Source organism: Schistocerca piceifrons, chromosome 7 (assembly GCF_021461385.2).
Source record: "Schistocerca piceifrons isolate TAMUIC-IGC-003096 chromosome 7, iqSchPice1.1, whole genome shotgun sequence".
Taxonomy (NCBI): Eukaryota; Metazoa; Arthropoda; class Insecta; order Orthoptera; family Acrididae; genus Schistocerca; species Schistocerca piceifrons.
The window spans coordinates 386,922,754-386,942,905 of record NC_060144.1 but is presented as its reverse complement, the minus strand read 5'-3'; the positions used below and the strand labels follow the sequence as shown (position 1 = coordinate 386,942,905).

Here is a 20,152-nt window from a genome sequence, read left to right as displayed (position 1 = left end):
GGCTTACAGAATCAAATGCTTTTGGAAGATCACAGAATATTCCTGCAAATTTAGATTTCCTGTCTAACAATGAAGAAATTTTTTCAATAAACTCATTTATGGCATCTGGTGTGGTTTTACTTTGTTGTAAGTCATATTGATTATCTGAAACGATATTGTACTGTGTAATGAAGCTTTGAATATGTTAAGCAACAATTTTTTCAAATATTTTGGATATGATTTGGAGTATAGAAATAGAATACTTCACCTATCATCTTTTGAACCTTTTTAAAATACTTCTACTTGTTTTAAAAGAACTGGAAAGCAACCTTTCTTAAATGTTTTGTTCATTATGAGAGATAGAGGGTGAGCTATCATGTTGTAACTTTCTTTAATTACTTTGATGGTGACCCATCCCAACCTGTAGAGTCTTTGGTTTTTAAGGACAGTATGACATTTTTAACATCATTTGTTGAGACCATGTTGTATTTATAAGACATCCACTGACACCGTCTTTCAACCCAAAACTATTTACTTTGTGCTCATAATTCGGTACATCTAAATCAGATTTTTATACATTTATGAAGTACTCATTGAAATACTCAGATATTTGAGCTGGATTTAAAACAATTTTTCCTTAAGTTTAATTTTTGAAATGTCTTGCTTGTAATTTTTTAAACCCAAGTTAGACTTAACTAAAGACCATACTGCCATTGTTTTATTTTTTACCCTAAAATGACTTTATTATTTGCATTTGTTTTTAATCTTTTTCAGCTTTTAAAAAAATAATTTTATAGTTTTAACATCTTTTACAAAATGAGAATCTTTGTTGTACTTCAGATGATTGTGTAACTTTCTTTTCCTCTCACTGAGTAGAGGTGTGATCCACCTTATCTTACTAAATACTTTATTGCAATATGTTCTTGTGGGAAAGTTTCATTAAATACTCCAAGAAAACTATTTAAAAATTTACTAAAGCTTTCATTTGTTAAATCACTGTCCTTGTCAGACCATGTAGCTTTACTCAGTTTCTCATAGAATATTTCAATATTTCTTTTATTGGAACTTCTTGTAATATACCTAAGTTGTTTCTTGTATTATATTTATCAGTTTTTGACTGTGAGAAAAACAAGGCTGAGTGATTAGAAAGTCCTAAGTCTAATCAGAATTTATGTACATATCAAAGAAGTAATTTATTACAATGTTATCAGTGCATGTTGCTGAGTGAGTATTTTCTCTGGTGGACTCTGAAAAATTTAGTTTAAAACCATGCTTTTTAATTGAATCAATAAATTTTGTTGATTTTTTGCTGTCATTTGCATTGTTTTTATTAAAATCAGCAACTGTTAAACATTTTTTCTTTCTTTAGTTTATCCAGCATGTATTGGAATTTAGAGAGGAATGGTGTAATTAATGCTCTTTCTGGAATTCTGTAAACTGAAATGACTAACATGTTGAGGTCCTTAAGCTCTATGCAGAGGGTTCCAAGTATACAATCTTCATTCAAGTAATTGAAATGTGTTTTCACTACATAGCTTATAGCAGAATTCAGGAATACACAGCAATTTCCACAATATTTTTTTCCCCCTTGCAGTAGTTGCTTTCAGTTTTGAAATTTTCAGTTTTATTTAAAATATTATTGTATCTAGCTAAGACAATGTTCATTTAAACAAACAGTTTATATAATTTTACATTCTGAGTGAAGAATTTGTAAATCATCAAGTTTGTAGCTTAGGTTGCTGGAAGATTTTGAATTTAAGACATTTATATTCGACTGCATCAGGTAAGAATTTACACTCATTTTAATGGTATTAAGCATACATTTCAGAAAACAATATTTGCAATTAAATACATTTCTACTCAGCAGAAGGACCCATTTGGTCTTTTTAGCTCTTTTCACCATCACTTATTTTGATTAAATAAACTAAATTATACTAATTTATTGACGAAAAATTACATTTATTCAGTTTGTCAGTAGCTCACATTTTGTATTTTACCCAAGAAATTCAGTTAAGGGTACTTTTTTAATAAATAGTAAGATTTAAATAATCTTATGAATACTACTTATTTTAGATAAATGTTTTAGTTAATGATAATTATTCAGTGAACTATAATCTTCAAACTTTCTGATGGCCATAGTAGAGGTAGACACTGTTTCTTATTCAAAAATGCAAGGAAAACCTAAAATTAATTTGTCATGTTTACTTGTATGTAAGCAATAATGACTCATCTAGCATTTGTAATGGTAATCAATGGGCAGTATTTTACATAAGAAGTAAATAATATACTTACATAAGAAGTAAATAATATACTTACCTCATCAATGTCAAAGTGTAAAATGTTTTGCATATATGTTGGTAATTCTGAAAGCAATGTGTAGTTGACCCATCCAACAGCAAATAGAACAAGACAGTGTGCCCACATGCCAGGAGTCAATGGTATCATAATCCATGGATTAGTTCTGTTTGAATTATCCTAACAGAAGTGAGAATTTCAGATTATCATTATTGTCATAACAGTAATCATACAAATTTTAATACAGGGTAAATAAAGCTTAAATTGGAAAATTAAAAGTTCAAAAGTAGACATCAGATGATTATGAACATAAGTGAAGTATCTGTTATTGATAAAAAATGTTATTACTTGCATATAAAGGAATACTACATCTCAAGCTTTATGATCACCTCTTCAGCATGAGCTAAGAAGAGAGCAAGAGGAAAAAAATGGAACTGTGTGTCATTTTTAAAAAGACGAAAGTCTGTATGATGTAACTGTAATGTCAAAGAATGATTATTGATGCATTTAAATCTGCTATTGAGAACTGAAGAAGCCTGAAAAATGATGAAGATTATTATTCTTTCTTTCTTTTCTATTAATATGTTCATCTCTTAAACCTCCTGACTAGTTAATTATTTTCGCCTCAATATTGTTCCAATAAATGAACAGCATCCCACCTCTTTCCTGCTACTATACAAATTCATTGGTTGACTTTTCTTCCAAACTAACTTGAATGTTACTCTAATTCTAATTACTTTGTCATTTGCTATTAAACTCTTACATCATTATAATTTCCTCTCATTTCTATGTCTTTGTCCCACATAAGAAATAAAATTAAATAAAGAAAATAAAAAATAAAAAAACTAAACTTGAAATTTTATTCCTACAAAGACATTTTTATATGATTCTTTGTTTTTACAAATCTTTTATCTATTTTCAGCTGAAGAAAATAATGTCTCATAGATTACAGAAATACTGAATATTTAATAAAGTCCAAAGTGTATTATTTTTAAAATAAGAAGGATTTAATGGACTTCATAAATCCGAAAAAAGAAAATAACTAGATTAATAACATATTATCAGAAAAAATAAATATGAGGGCTAGTCATAAATTAACCCACAACTGGCTGTTAAAAATAAATGTTTGCAGTTACATTGTGCGAGGGGTTCAAAAACAGACTTTGTAGGTCATGTGTCAGTCAGCTCTGTTGTGTTTGTCACTGCATAAGCAGCAAGTGATTTAAATAGATGATGTTATTGCATCTCCTATAGTTGTGAGCTATGTTCTGTCATTCGCTTCAAGCAAGCAGAAGGTGTCAATGATGCTGAGATTTTTTGTCAGTTGTGTAGTGTGTACATGGATGGAGTTAAGAGTGATAGTGGTGTGACGGAGCAGTACAGAAAATTTGAGCCTGGTTGCACATATGTTCATTATGAAATTGGTCAGGAAAGACATTCAGATGTGACTTATAAACTTGTGCAACATGCTGATGAAAATGTATATGTGAGACTTTGACTCACTATTTCTGAACATTCTGAAGATAAGACTCAGATTTCAAGGATGACCCTCTTTAACACTGTCTCAGAGACGTTAGGTTATGAGGAGTTTTGTACACGGTGGGTAACAACATGTCTAACTGATACACATAAAACTGAAAAAATGGATTTGGGTGTGACATCCCTTCAACACTACACTAAGATGTTGGATGAGCTTGTGAACAGAATCATGACTGAGGACAAGACATGGGTGCAGTACATGAATTACAGTAATAATGAACAGTCCATCAGTGGAAGCACACTCATTTTTCCAGTGAATGCAAAACATTCAAGCAAATGCTGTCAAACTGCAAAATGATGGTTACAGTTTTCCAAGATATCAAATGAAATTCATAAGAGTAACAAATGAGAATATAGTGACATCACAGGTTTACTATCAAACTCTTATGGAACTCCTAGGATCAATCTAAAACAAACAATTTGGGAAAAAAGTCCTTCTCCTTTACAACAATGTGTGACCGTAAAATGCGAACTGAATGAAAGTAAATCTCATATTTTTGGCTGGAAGATTTTTCAGCATTCTGTCTGTAGAATGACGTTTTTACTCTTCAGTGAAGTGTGCACTGATATGAAACTTCCTGGCAGATTAAAACTGTATGCTGGACTGAGACTCGAATGCAGGACATTTGCCTTTCTCAGGCAAGTGCTCTACTGGCTGAGCAACCCAAGCACAAATCACCCCCTCACACCTTTACTTATGCCAGTACCTCATTTCCTACCTTGTGCTTTGGTAGCTCTGTCAGTAGAGCACTTGCCGCAAAAGGCCAAGGTCCTGAGTTGAGTCTCAGTCGGCACAATCTCTCTATAGTCCAGAATTGGCATGAAGTGATTTTCATCACTTTCCAAGATGAAGGTCGAGCTGCCACTCATCACTTCATGATTGACGCTGCACCCAAAGATGCTGTCAACAACTGGCTGAAGCACCATGCAGCAACATTCTTTGATGAAGGGATAAAGAAGCTGGTGTCACAGGGTGACAAATGTTTGAATAGGGGTGGCAATTATGTGGAGTAGTTTCTGCATGTAGGTACAAACTGTATATAAAATACTTTATCTATCTTTTTTTTTTTTAATAGCCATTGGAAGTTTATTTATGAATAGCCCCCATAAATTAAAATTATTTCTGAAAAGAAACAAATTAAAATTATAAATTCATGCAAATTCAGTTATTTCTACAAAGTGATAAGCTTGAGAGACGATTATTATTTAATTTCCATAAATATTATTGAAATGTACCTGGCTGTCCGCTGGCTCTTTGCTACTCTTTTCTTTCATACTACATCCAGTATTTTCCAGAATATATCTTAATTCTTTCTCTGTAATTCTTGGATGAGATTCAGGTTCACTGTATACAAAGTATACCCATGGAATTATTGTAACTGTTGAAATACCACCAAAAACGTAAAATACAGAGGGCCATCCCAAGTTCTTCACCATTGTTCCTGATACTGCCATTGAAAGTAGGGTACCCATGTAGTTTGCTGCAAACAAGTGGAAGTAAAAATTTCACAATCCTTTTCTACGAATAGTTCATCAATAAGTACAAGATATGTATTTATGAAACACCATCTTTAATGACACCTCACGTTACTCATCACTTAGCTCAACATGTAACTGAAAATGTACGTAAGAAAATTAGGTGGCTTTTTAATATTTGATGAATGTTTTAGTAAATTATTTTGCATGTTACCTTACTAACAAGCAGCAAAAATAGATATTCTACCTTTAGCTCTTACTTTTCCTTCAAGAAAAGTAAACAATTCATATATAATAGTAAACATCTGATAATAACCTGAAAATATGGCACCAGATAGTCTCTGACGTTCATGGTCGGGAAACCATTTTGTAAACATCACATGCATTGCAGGAATTATTACTCCCTGAAAGAATAAAAGAAATATGCATATTTGTCAGTGGGTTAAAAACTGTAACACAATATTTACAAATAACTAGGTGGGGTACACCACTTTGCTCAGGGAGTTGATATGAGACTGTGTGGTTGTTGGAATAAAAGGATGAACTGTAAAGTATAAGATGTAAAAAAGATGTTAGTGAAAGAATATTCTATTTACAATTCTTGTTAAAGTATGAAAGGTAAAAAATTATTGAAAACATATTCTAACTGTTTACAATACTTTTTTATAAAAAGCATTTTTCATTTTCTTATCCAGGATGAATATGTACAAAGTTTTTGAATTTCCTATTTGAGAACAAGTTACATACAGCTGACCATGAGAGAAACAGGACTCTTTGAGTTTGATGCCACAATATTTTAAAGTTTGTCCTTGTGCTTTGTTAACTGCAAAACTGAAGGCTAATTTCATTGGAAACTGCAGTTTTTTAAACTGAAATGGCAGTTCAGTGGAGATCAGTGGTATTCTGGGGATAAATAGTGTGCGTCCTTTGTACTTTCCAGTTATAAGTTCAGCCTCAGTGATGTTATTTGATAGCTGTTTGACGATCATCCTTGTTCCATTACATAGTTTTGGTGAGTTGAGATTTCTGAGTAGTACAATCAGAAATCCAATAATGGATTTCCTGGTACTTGCAAAGAGTTTAGAATCTCTGTAGGAAAGTTCACATTTTCTTCAATGATTTTACCATCTTTTCAGTTGGTTAGTATATTCACTCTTCACCAGGAATTTTATTTTAAATATTAAAGTTGATATCATCGCCAATATTATATTTAGTTCCCAAAATTGCCCTTTCAAATAGCCAGTCTGGATTGGTATTGTTGTGAACAATGTTTGGATAAATTTGGTCAACGAGTTCATTTTCAGCAGTGGCAATGTTGCAGAAATCACTGCTGAGTTTAATGAGGCTGATCATCCAGTCAGTAGGATATGTTCCTTCACCTATTGGTAGAAGTTGAACAAAATATGCTGTTGTATCACCTTCAGTAGTTCAACTCTCATATTTTTTGTTAGTCAAAGTATTTGTATGTGTGATTTTTTTAAAGCTTGTCTGCTTCTGTTTGTTCAAAATCTCCTGAGAGTATGAGTAGAGTTCCTTCTATCACTTCAGAATTTTCTCACAAGTCTTGTAATGTTCTGTCCATGGCTTCAAGTGATTTTTTGTGTGCCATTGTGCATTTGTACCAGAAGATAATTTTAGCTCGCTTTAGGAGTTAGTTTAGCTTGCTTTAGAAGTTCATCCCATCCAGATGCTCTTGACATTTTACATATCAGGAATTGTTCTTTGGCTATATTCAATGGTAGTTTGGTGGAATGGGCAGTTCATCCACCTTCCATTAATGTGGCTGCAATGGCAGATGATACCAGTCCAAGTTCAATGTGTTGTTTAGCACACATTTCCACCAGCAATAGATTTGTAAGAAATGTTTTCCCAGTGCTGCCTGGTGTTTTCAGGTAACTAATTCCACCACTGTTGATGTTGATCTGGTCCATGACAACATTGTAAATTTCCTTTTGATTGTTATTGAGGAGTGGTTTGCTGTGAGCAATGTATTGAAGTAATTCATTGATGTTGTAGCTTTTTTCCCTTTGTAATTTCGAAGTTTAGCACATTGATACCATCTTTTCATGGAGTTTGCACCCCAAGCTGTACTAAGGTCTGGTTATTTGTTGCTTAACATTTATCTTCTAAGTAAATGAGTGTTTCATTGAAGATGTCATCATTGAATTTGATAGTCAGTTCAGAATGGGCTTGTCATTAACGCTATGGTGAATAAGTCTCTCATTCGTTCACCTGAGGCTGTGAGTGAGGCTTTTTGTTTTGTTAATTTCCAGTGGTTGTCATTTTCGAATAGTACTAAGCATTGTCATGCATCTCTGTATGTCTGGCTTTGGTAACTGTCAACACTCTTGAGACCTGTGAAACCTGTTGGTCCTTGTATTTCCATGTCTGGTATTGGTAACTGTCAACACTCTTGAGATCTGTGAAACCTGTTGGTCCTTGTATTTCATGTAGCGACATCTGGAGATACAAACATTCAGTGCTGTTTGGATGTATACTTGGCCCAATGCACCAGTTTTCATGATGATCTTCTACTGGAGTTCCTTGTTTTCATCATTGAAAGATTTTTCTTCTTGTGTTCCACATATAATAGGTAATGTTTTTGTGAATGGATCTGTTTGGCACAGTTGATAAGAAGCTGTTAATGTTGTATTCTAAGGTGGTTCACTTGCAATTTTTCCGTTGGTGTCTTCTATCAAATAAACTCTCTGTTCATTCTCTAAATGCACGTCTAGATGTTGCACAGTGTGTTTGCATTCGTGTCTGGGAAAAGCGAAAATCTGCCTTGCTGCTTCATTACTGTTGATGTATCTTCCTGTTTTGTACTTGGGGATATTGTGATTTCTGTTTTGTTGTCTGCTGTCTTTGGCTATTTGAAATACTCTTTGTCACTGCCTTTGTTCACGTACTTACAGACATATTTGGTGGATTTCACTAAATTGCAGTATTCTACATTTATGTGTACTTGGAACATTTTGGAAAGTAGTTTGTTGTACGCTACTACCCATTGATTTGCTTAGCTGGGTGGTAATGTATTTGCCTCCCATGCAAGTGCGCCTGAGTTCGATTCGTGGCCAGATTGGAGATTTTCTCCGCTCTTGGACTGTTTGTTTTATTGTCCTCATCATCATTTCATCCTCTTCACCAGCATGCAAATCGCCCAATGTGGCGTTGATTGAAATGAGACTTCCCAGGTGGGGCCTCCAGGCCAACAACACCATATGCTCCTTTCCATTTTTTACCAATTGATTGTCTATTTCCAGTACATCGCTGCCTCATATTCATATTTTTGCTGAAGCCACAACTTTTGAGTCATCATCTTCTTTATTTGGGATAGCCATCAACTCTGGTTTGTGTGTCATCCAAGTATGGTTTTGGGTATTTTTTTTGTTCGTTTTCCATCACTCATACACAGGGACTTGGGGTTTAATGGCTTGGATGGTCAGTGAATCTTTATTTTCACTACTGTGTCACACAGTTCTGAATCATATTGGGATTGGGAAATTCAGCTTGGATGATTTTGTTGATACCTGTTGATTGAATTCTGTTATGCAGCCATATAAGATTGTATGAATGAGGCAGTCATATTTGCCATTCAATTATGTACATCCAGCATCTAATGGTTCAAAAGATGTGGTATTTTGTCATAACTTTGATAGATCTTATTTGTTTTTGTCAGAAAATTCATGCTATTATGTCTTGTCAATGCAGACGGGCTCGTCCATATCTTAGTTGTTCTTTGATTTCTGGCCACAATGAGTTGCATGTGAATGTTATGAAAAGGTCAGGTCACCCATATTTTCTTGTGGAGGTCATGGCATCTTGAAAGTGCCTATGGATGTGCCTCAGACTTCCTATGTATGATGAGGGTAAGATTACTATTGTTCCAATGTCATCAGAGTTTCCATAATTTATGATTGCGTCTTGAAGGTGGCTGTAGTCTTCTATACATAGTTTCTTCTGATTTAGTCTTATGTAAATTATCCATTCGACTTCTATTTTTGCATACATATCTACCAGGAATTATTAGAATAAACAGTGAGTGCAAAGAATTGTATGTTTCATTGTCTCTGATCATTGAACAGTAAGCATAGAACTCCTTGGAGGTGACTTTTTGGTTTGTTTCTGCACCTGTTTCAGGTTGGATTTGTTTCATGTAAAAATGATATCCATCCTCTTCATGCAGCAATATTAATGGATATTGGAGGGCACCAAATGAACAGTGTGTCTCTGCAATGCATTGTAGTTCTCCTCTTCTTTGTTGTACAATTATGTCACGCTTGTGTCTTAATTACAGTGGCAACTTTGTCTATCTGAGGTGGATTAAATTGATGTTCATGTTTTATCTTCATGATCTACTGGTGGTATTTTGTCAGCTCAAATTATAACTTTATAGTCATCAAAAATCATTCGGTCTACTGCTGTTTTGAATATGTAAAACAGTTGATTCTATTTGTGTAAGATCTTCTGTACATCTTAGACTACTTCTCATCTCAATCCACTGATATTTGTGCATTGTTGATCAATTTCTGTTTCTTCATTTCTGATGAAACGTACTTGCAGGAATTTACGGTCTCCATTGGGTAGTGATAGTAATGATCCCAAGTTTTGATAGATTTTTCCTTGAATGGGAAAAAAAGTAATCAGTTTGAGCTCTGTTAGTGTTGAACAAAGTGGTGCCAAAATAAATCATTTGGAAGCAGGTGGTGTACGCTTTTATATTTTGAAGTGTTTTGAATCTGGAGTTTCCCCAATCATGTAACGTAAAACTGCCTGCAGTGGTGTGTTCAGTGGTGGTAATTGAATTTTCCCATTCAGGCAACAGAATCCTGATGTTTCTCTATTGAATTTTTTTGCATTGCAAAATTGGTAGATGTTATTCATTTTTTCCAATTACGAGATGTTTGTGTTTGCTACATTATTTTGTCAGGTCATAGTGAAATGCTTCATTTGTTATGTTGTACTGTTTACTTGTCTGTGCTTCTCTTAGGGTGATATTTTCATGGCTGGCTTGAGTTTGCAGTCCTTTATTATAAGACTGTGTTGCAATTATTGATTCTTCAATCTGTTCATTTTGTTTTTCTTTGTTTTCCCTGCTTTTCACAGTGCTCATTGTTATTTGTTGGGAACTTAAACATGCTTCGCACTCTTTGTCTGTTTTGTTTTTTCATTGTTCTTTTTGTTTTTGCCATTTTGATTCAGAACTGGCAAGAGCTCTTCCTCTTTTACATTTGGGCATTGACTAAAGTATAAATAAAATAAATGTTTTACTAACAAATACACTAAGTACACTTTACAAATTTTTCACACTTGATTTATATGCAGTCACTGTATCACTTTGACTACTCACACTTCACTGTTTGTTTTTATTTATTGTTTTTCAGATCCTATCTTTGTCACTGATAAGAAACTGATGCTTGAACCTGCGACAGGTCTTACTTTATACCCCTACCACTGGGTAGCCCCACCAGGGTGAATTCCAGAATATACTAGAAAGGCTTCAAATGGCAGACAATGTTCCAGAACATTCCACAACATTTGAGGGTGTTCTGGAATGTTCGACAATGATCTGGCATGTTCTGTGATGTTCCCAAACATTCTGGAATCTTGCTGAATGTTCCACACTATCCCTGAACATCCTGGATCAGTCTGAAACATTCCAGAACATTCTGGAATATTGTGGAATTCTCTCAAATGTTCTGGAACATTCTTAAACACTCTCAAATCTTCTAGAATGCTCTAGAAATTTCTAGAGGGCAAAACTTCCCAGCTCTTACATCTTCTAAAGCACACCCTTCAGGTTAAAATGGCAATGTTCTTCCTGGATGGGGTTAGAGGGCTACCATACCATATAATTCCCCTTATTTATGTCTAATTTCATTATTTTTCAGTATTATGTTTAAAATTAATTTTTCTGTGAAACAAGTCAATATGTCTAATTATACACAACTGAAAATGATATTGTAGTAACATTTTTCCAATATAATGTTGTGAAAACCCCCCCATGAACCATGGACCTTGCCGTTGGTGGGGAGGCTTGCGTGCTTCAGCGATACAGATAGCCGTACCGTAGGTGCAACCACAACGGAGGGGTATCTGTTGAGAGGCCAGACAAACGTGTGGTTCCTGAAGAGGGGCAGCAGCCTTTTCAGTAGTTGCAAGGGCAACAGTCTGGATGATTGACTGATGTGGCCTTGTAACAATAACCAAAACGGCCTTGCTGTGCTGGTACTGCGAATGGCTGAAAGCAAGGGGAAACTACAGCCGTAATTTTTCCCGAGGGCATGCAGCTTTACTGTATGATTACATGATGATGGCGTCCTCTTGGGTAAAATATTCCGGAGGTAAAATAGTCCCCCATTCGGATCTCCGGGCGGGGACTACTCAAGAGGATGTCGTTATCAGGAGAAAGAAAACTGGCGTTCTACGGATCGGAGCGTGGAATGTCAGATCCCTTAATCGGAAAGGTAGGTTAGAAAATTTAAAAAGGGAAATGGGTAGGTTGAAGTTAGATATAGTGGGAATTAGTGAAGTTCGGTGGCAGGAGGAACAAGACTTCTGGTCAGGTGACTACAGGATTATAAACACAAAATCAAATAGGGGTAATGCAGGAGTAGGTTTAATAATGAATAGGAAAATAGGAATGCGGGTAAGCTACTACAAACAGCATAGTGAACGCATTATTGTGGCCAAGATAGATACGAAGCCCACACCTACTACAGTAGTACAAGTTTATATGCCAACTAGCTCTGCAGATGACGAAGAAATTGAAGAAATGTATGATGAAATAAAAGAAATTATTCAGATTGTGAAGGGAGACGAAAATTTAATAGTCATGGGTGACTGGAATTCTAGTGTAGGAAAAGGGAGAGAAGGAAACATAGTAGGTGAATATGGATTGGGGGACAGAAATGAAAGAGGAAGCCGCCTGGTAGAATTTTGCACAGAGCACAACATAATCATAACTAACACTTGGTTTAAGAATCATGAAAGAAGGTTATATACATGGAAGAACCCTGGAGATACTAAAAGGTATCAGATAGATTATATAATGGTAAGACAGAGATTTAGGAACCAGGTTTTAAATTGTAAGACATTTCCAGGGGCAGATGTGGACTCTGACCACAATCTATTGGTTATGACCTGTAGATTAAAACTGAAGAAACTGCAAAAAGGTGGGAATTTAAGGAGATGGGACCTGGATAAACTAAAAGAACCAGAGGTTGTACAGAGATTCAGGGAGAGCATAAGGGAGCAATTGACAGGAATGGGGGAAATAAATACAGTAGAAGAAGAATGGGTAGCTTTGAGGGATGAAGTAGTGAAGGCAGCAGAGGATCAAGTAGGTAAAAAGACGAGGGCTAGTAGAAATCCTTGGGTAACAGAAGAAATATTGAATTTAATTGATGAAAGGAGAAAATATAAAAATGCAGTAAGTGAAACAGGCAAAAAGGAATACAAACGTCTCAAAAATGAGATCGACAGGAAGTGCAAAATGGCTAAGCAGGGATGGCTAGAGGACAAATGTAAGGATGTAGAGGCCTATCTCACTAGGGGTAAGATAGATACCGCCTACAGGAAAATTAAAGAGACCTTTGGAGATAAGAGAACGACTTGTATGAATATCAAGAGCTCAGATGGAAACCCAGTTCTAAGCAAAGAAGGGAAAGCAGAAAGGTGGAAGGAGTATATAGAGGGTCTATACAAGGGCGATGTACTTGAGGACAATATTATGGAAATGGAAGAGGATGTAGATGAAGATGAAATGGGAGATATGATACTGCGTGAAGAGTTTGACAGAGCACTGAAAGACCTGAGTCGAAACAAGGCCCCCGGAGTAGACAATATTCCATTGGAACTACTGACGGCAGTGGGAGAGCCAGTCCTGACAAAACTCTACCATCTGGTGAGCAAGATGTATGAAACAGGCGAAATACCCTCAGACTTCAAGAAGAATATAATAATTCCAATCCCAAAGAAAGCAGGTGTTGACAGATGTGAAAATTACCGAACTATCAGCTTAATAAGTCACAGCTGCAAAATACTAACACGAATTCTTTACAGACGAATGGAAAAACTAGTAGAAGCCAACCTCGGGGAAGATCAGTTTGGATTCCGTAGAAACACTGGAACACGTGAGGCAATACTGACCTTACGACTTATTATAGAAGAAAGATTAAGGAAAAGCAAACCTACGTTTCTAGCATTTGTAGACTTAGAGAAAGCTTTTGACAATGTTGACTGGAATACTCTCTTTCAAATTCTAAAGGTGGCAGGGGTAAAATACAGGGAGCGAAAGACTATTTACAATTTGTACAGAAACCAGATGGCAGTTATAAGAGTCGAGGGACATGAAAGGGAAGCAGTGGTTGGGAAGGGAGTAAGACAGGGTTGTAGCCTCTCCCCGATGTTGTTCAATCTGTATATTGAGCAAGCAGTAAAGGAAACAAAAGAAAAATTCGGAGTAGGTATTAAAATTCATGGAGAAGAAATAAAAACTTTGAGGTTCGCAGATGACATTGTAATTCTGTCAGAGACAGCAAAGGACTTGGAAGAGCAGTTGAATGGAATGGACAGTGTCTTGAAAGGAGGATATAAGATGAACATCAACAAAAGCAAAACAAGGATAATGGAATGTAGTCTAATTAAGTCGGGTGATGCTGAGGGAATTAGATTAGGAAATGAGACACTTAAAGTAGTAAAGGAGTTTTGCTATTTGGGGAGCAAAATAACTGATGATGGTCGAAGTAGAGAGGATATAAAATGTAAGCTGGCAATGGCAAGGAAAGCGTTTCTGAAGAAGAGGAATTTGTTAACATCCAGTATTGATTTAAGTGTCAGGAAGTCATTTCTGAAAATATTCGTATGGAGTGTAGCCATGTATGGAAGTGAAACATGGACGATAAATAGTTTGGACAAGAAGAGAATAGAAGCTTTCGAAATGTGGTGCTACAGAAGAATGCTGAAGATTAGATGGGTAGATCACATAACTAATGAGGAAGTATTGAATAGGATTGGGGAGAAGCGAAGTTTGTGGCACAACTTGACCAGAAGAAGGGATCGGTTGGTAGGACATGTTCTGAGGCATCAAGGGATCACCAATTTAGTATTGGAGGGCAGCGTGGAGGATAAAAATCGTAGAGGGAGACCAAGAGATGAATACACTAAGCAGATTCAGAAGGATGTAGGTTGCAGTAGGTACTGGGAGATGAAAAAGCTTGCACAGGATAGAGTAGCATGGAGAGCTGCATCAAACCAGTCTCAGGACTGAAGACCACAACAACAACAATGTTGTGAAAAGGGACAGGAAAATATTGTTTTACTTTATGGCCAGTTTTGGTGTTATTTTTAGCAAACTTTTCTGTTATTTTTTGCTAATGTTGGTGTTACTTTTTGTTAGTTTTTGTGTGATTTTGTATGCTTATATTTCAGACACTGTACATCCTTTATTTTGTATTAAATAATTATTTTTCAGTGTTATGTTGAAAATATACCTATCAGTTACATTAGATTTATCAATTTCCCACATCACGTTCGTACATTACCAGTATTGAAAAAAGAATCACTTACAGGGTGACAATTATTGAACTATATGAAAAAAAATTAATTACAAACTATGGCATGCACACACTTTATTCAACATGTAAAAGTCGTGACAGATATTTGGATCTAGGTTATGACATGTTTGATATACCTTCCACCATTGGTGATGATGTGTCATGGGTGAATTGCAAAATTCTGCTTGACCTGGAATTGCAAAATTCTGCTTAACCTGCTGAAGTGTCGGGACATCAATGCTGTCAATGACCTTCTGAATGGCTGTTTTCAGCTCAACAGTGGTTTTAGGGTTATTGCAGTACACCTTATCTTTGATATTGCCCCACAAAAAGGAGTCACATGTGTTCAGATACTCAGAATATGGTGGCCAATTGAGGCCCATGCTAGTGGCTTCTGGGAACTCCAGAGTGAGAATGCAGTCCACAAAGTGTTCCTCCAGGACATAAAACAATCTCCTGCTTTGATGGGGTCGAGCTCCGTCTTGCATGAAGCACCTCTTGTCAAAATCAGGGTCACTTTGGATAATGGCGATGAAATCATCTTGCAAAATCTTCACATACCATTTGGTAGTCACCATGCCATCAAGGAATATCACACTAATTATCCTGTGACTGGACATTGCACACGCTCGGGTTCCAGGGTACGATTCCCGGCGGGGTCAGGGATTTTGTCTGCCTCATGATGGCTGGGTGTTGTGTGCTGTCCTTAGGTTAGTTAGGTTTAAGTAGTTCTAAGTGCTAGGGGACTGATGACCTCAGATGTTAAGTCCCATAGTGCTCAGAGCCATTTTTTGACATTGCACACCACACAGTCACCATTTTGCAATTTACAACATGCTGCTCAATGGCCCATGAATATGCAGTGGAATGTGGGACCTCACCTCCATGCTGCAAGGGTAGGAGAGGCCAGTATTTCATCTCTCCTAGGTAATTGGAAACTCCATTCACAACATTGTATTCCTCCAGCATATCGAACATGGGACTACTCGACGTGCCACCATGGCCATGTAGCGAACTACTGCATATCATAATAGACAGTACACTGTGACCAAAGCTCAAGTACTGTACAGACATAGAACAGGTAGTGGCTCTAAATGTTACAATACTTGTGCAGATGCACAAATGGATGATGAATGTTGCAACCACATAAGAAAAACTGAAATGATCCTGATTTACAGAGAAAATAGGAGAAATGTCGGGGCTGCTGTAGCCTCATATACAGAGCATTTTCCACAGAAAGCCCAGTCTCATTTGTTCATTTACAGGGTTGTGAGTACCTTTATCTCTGGTGACAGTGTACCCCTGACAAAAGGAAATGAAGCAAACATGTTACAGGAGACGCAAATAAAATAGCTGTACTAGTGGGAGTGCACCAACCCACTCATAAGCATCCGGCAATTACACTGAGATTCTGATATGTCCATAGGTATTATTTTCACAATATTGCATCATCATAAGAATCATCCACACCATGTGTTACTGCATCAAGAACCTCATGTGGCCAATTTCAATAACTCAGTAGTTTTTTGTGAATGGGCATTTCAACAAACGCAAATGACACCCATGTTCTTTGTTGAGGAACTATTTTCTGATGAGTCTACATTCACAAAACATGGTAATATTAACTGGCATAATATGCATTACTGGAATGTAGCCAATCACCATTGGTTATGGCAAGCTGATCATCAACATCCTTAGTCAGTTAACATAAGGTGTGGCATCATAGGGAACAAATTTATTGCTCCATATTTTATCAACAGGATGTTGAATGGATGCAAGTATCAAATGTTTTTGGAATAGGAACTACTGGTACTACTGCAGGATGGTGTCCTGGACATTTGACAAAATATGTGGGTTCAGCATGACGGTTGCCCAGTGCATTACTCAGTTGAAGCATGGGAGGTATTAGATCATGTTTACACCTGTTGGTGGAGCAGCAGAGATCCACTAGGTTGCCAGATTTGGCATCGCCAGATTTCTTTCTGTGGGGATATTTAAAAGATATGGTGTACCAGCAAGTGCCAACAGGCGGTGAGGTCACGGTTGACTGTATCCGAAACGCCTGTGCTGACATCCCCAAAGATATGCTTCTGTCCTGCATATGGTCATTTGAAAAGTGTATTGAAGTTGGCAGTACTTTGTTTGAACACTTCCTCTAAATGAAGAAATAGAGCAGCATTTGTCTTGAGTCATGGCCACAGAGGCACGTTGAGTAGTCCCCTGTTCAATATATTGGAAGAATACAACATTGTGAATGGTGTTTCCAATTAGAAATTATGAAATACTGTCCTGTCCTACCCTTTCAGCATGGAGGTGGAGACCCACGTGCTATTGGATATTCAAGGGTCTTTGAGTAGCATGTCATAAATTATTATTATGTATCCATTTCTATTTCTCCAATTACAGTGCCCTCTGTGGTGAACTGAAGAAAATGCTTCAAACAAAAGTATGTAGATTTTGCCATAGAATCGTAATTTGCAATGAAAAACAGTTGCCTCCTTCCACCCGCACACACGGTGGGATGAGGGGTCGAGTATGGTATCATTGGATGTTCTGCTCTGAGACAAACACATGAGAATTATAACGTTCTTTGATCTGATGTGGAGTTTTTGAGATATTTCAGTGTGTTCAGTTAAAATGAACACACTGTAGATTAATAGCATACTCATAGGTGTGATGGTATATGAAATATTCATATTTTTCTATCTTTGTTTCAATGGGCTTCCTTTCTTGAACATTTTCTTTGAATTATTCTGTTAAAGACATTTCTTAAACATGGATACTTACTCAAAATACTCCCAAAATGTTCCTATTATTCTGTGATTTCAAATTAATAAAAATGACCTTTCAGCACGTATAGTAGACATTACTGTTTAGACACTAAATGAAACATCCTGTATAATACTCTTTGGGATCCAGGAAAATGAAATCAGCACAGAAAAACTATTGATGAATGAATGAATTAATTAACTTTAGATGGTTTTGTTATAATGACACAGTTCATTTTACTCATGTTAAACATAGAGTCTAACTGAAATTTTTGATGTGACTATAGGGGTCATTAATTACCTAAATACTTGGTGATTGTTGGAAAAGGAGAAACCATTTCATTATTGAATTGCTTTGCAGATTAGCTGAATTTATCATTTAGATGCTGCTCTTTCACTATTTCCTAGTTACAGATGTTTCATTTCAATGAATGTGGAGGTATAACAATATTAGGGTGCCTGTATGTGATACAATGCAAAAATACATCTTATCAATCTTGGAATTCTTACTCATAATATTAGACTTAGGAGAATGAAGCACTAAACAAATGTCTTAGGGAAAATTCTTTGCAGTAGAATTAAATGAACACTTAATATGATAAAAGCAGTGACTTGAATATTCCAGCACATCAACTACATCTACATCTACATTGATACTCCGCAAGCCACCCAACGGTGTGTGGAACTCTGCTGTAATTCTTTTTTATGTGGCACATTTAAATCATAAAACTAGCACAGCTTTTTCTGATTCAAAGAAATTTCTTTACTCACAGAAGCAAGTCCAACACCTATGCGTGAGACCATGAAGACTACAGGTCCAGCATATGCTGCTAGTGGCCCCAAAAGTGTGAGGAGCCCTGCAGCAAAGAGTCCTGCTCCATACACCCACCGCCCACCAAACTTCGCAGCACTGTGGCCACCAACTATCTGCATTGCCACATATCCATAATAATATGAAGACAGAATATGACCTTGCATTTCCTCATCCCAATCGAATTCTCCAGTCTGCAAAAGAATGGTTTTGTTAACAGGTACTTCCTCCAACAGCATTAATTCATGATAATGTTATTTCAGTGATGCCCAGATACAAACATACAGAAAAAAACAGGCCTTACACACACACACACACACACACACACACACACACACACACACTATTGTTAGACTAAACCAGAATAATAACACCACAATGGCACAGAAAAATCATATTCAAATCTGTGTGAGTGACAGTAATAATGATATTGATGTGTGTCTACAAAGAAATAAATGGAACCAAACCATTAACATTTAAATAACGCATGTTGGAATCTAAATGTTTGTATACTTTTGTTTCATTTTTTCTTTATTTCATGGAATTTACAAATGATTTATAGCATAAATGTCATGCATATGTGTTTTCAGTAATTATTTTAGTTGTATAATGAGTTGGTTGTTCAGTCAGGTAAGAAACAACCAAATTTTAATTTCTTGCTTGGCTTTGTAAGAGCAAGGTGAAAAGTGCTTGATCAACTAGGGAAGTACTGCATTTTTTAGGTTAAGTATGCACATATTATTCAAAATATACACTTCTTAGGTCAGCATACTTTCTAAAATGGTTTTCCAGTAAGTAGATTCCATCCCTGAAATTTTACTATAGAATGTCTGCAAAATAACCAACTGTGACTGCCATAATCTTATCACTGGATTTCCAGCCACTAATTTCTTTAGATGGGAGAGTAATCAGAAATCGCAGGAAGCAAAATCTGATGTGAATGGTGGGAGTTCCATCAGTTTTTATTACAGGTCACTCAATTTTCCCATTTCCAAAGTAACTTTGAGGCAAATACATCGTTCTGAGGAATGACAGTCTCTTCTTTTGAAATCCAGATTTTGTCTAGCATTTTTTCACATTCAGTTCCCCTAGAATGCTTGCATGGTATCCACCAGTTGTCATTTTACTGTAATCATGTAGAATAATCCCCTTTGTGTAATGGAATACACATTTCACAAATATTCTGGCTGATAAAATTATCCACAAAAAGTACTGATTTCTTTCCAGAATGGAACAAATGCTACAAATACCTTAGTTTTTGCAACTTTTTCCCAGTATTCAACAAATGTGGCCCCCCCCCCCCTCCCCCTCCATTCTCACAAAGCTTCCTCTTAACTGATCCATTTTATAATCTGGACCAAACCTTCTCTTGTCGTGTGCCTATGATGTCAGTTAATTCATACACATTCAATACTGATCATCCAGTATAACATTGTGGATGTTATTGGTGTTCTCATTTGTAGTTGCAGTTTTGTGATATTCTTCACATTCAACACCTTAAGGAGAAGTGTGGCACATTTGAATCCCGTCCTCCGTATCTTAAATGTTGAGAATCTACACCTGCATTCCACAAACCACCTTTTGGTGACTGACAGAGTACACTTCCAGAACCACAATGATTTACTCCTCCTCCTGTTCTAATTGTTAGTGGTGCATGGGAAGAATGTCTGTTGTTAGCATATGTAGGAACTCAAAATTTTCTGATTTTCATGTCATGATCACTTCAA

General features: G+C 36.2%; 1 protein-coding gene across 1 annotated transcript in view; it reads right to left on the bottom strand.

The window, feature by feature from the left end:
• The window catches only part of LOC124805720 (sialin-like), a 60,466-nt gene that overhangs the window by 25,734 nt on the left and 14,580 nt on the right, over nucleotides 1–20,152 (bottom strand). Inside the window, exons 4-7 of the mRNA XM_047266289.1 lie at nucleotides 18,386–18,619; nucleotides 5,537–5,693; nucleotides 5,050–5,294; nucleotides 2,296–2,454 (exon numbers count right to left, since the gene is read on the bottom strand). Of these exons, the coding sequence (XP_047122245.1) occupies nucleotides 2,296–2,454; nucleotides 5,050–5,294; nucleotides 5,537–5,693; nucleotides 18,386–18,619 (795 nt within the window). The remainder of the gene's footprint in view (nucleotides 1–2,295; nucleotides 2,455–5,049; nucleotides 5,295–5,536; nucleotides 5,694–18,385; nucleotides 18,620–20,152) is intronic.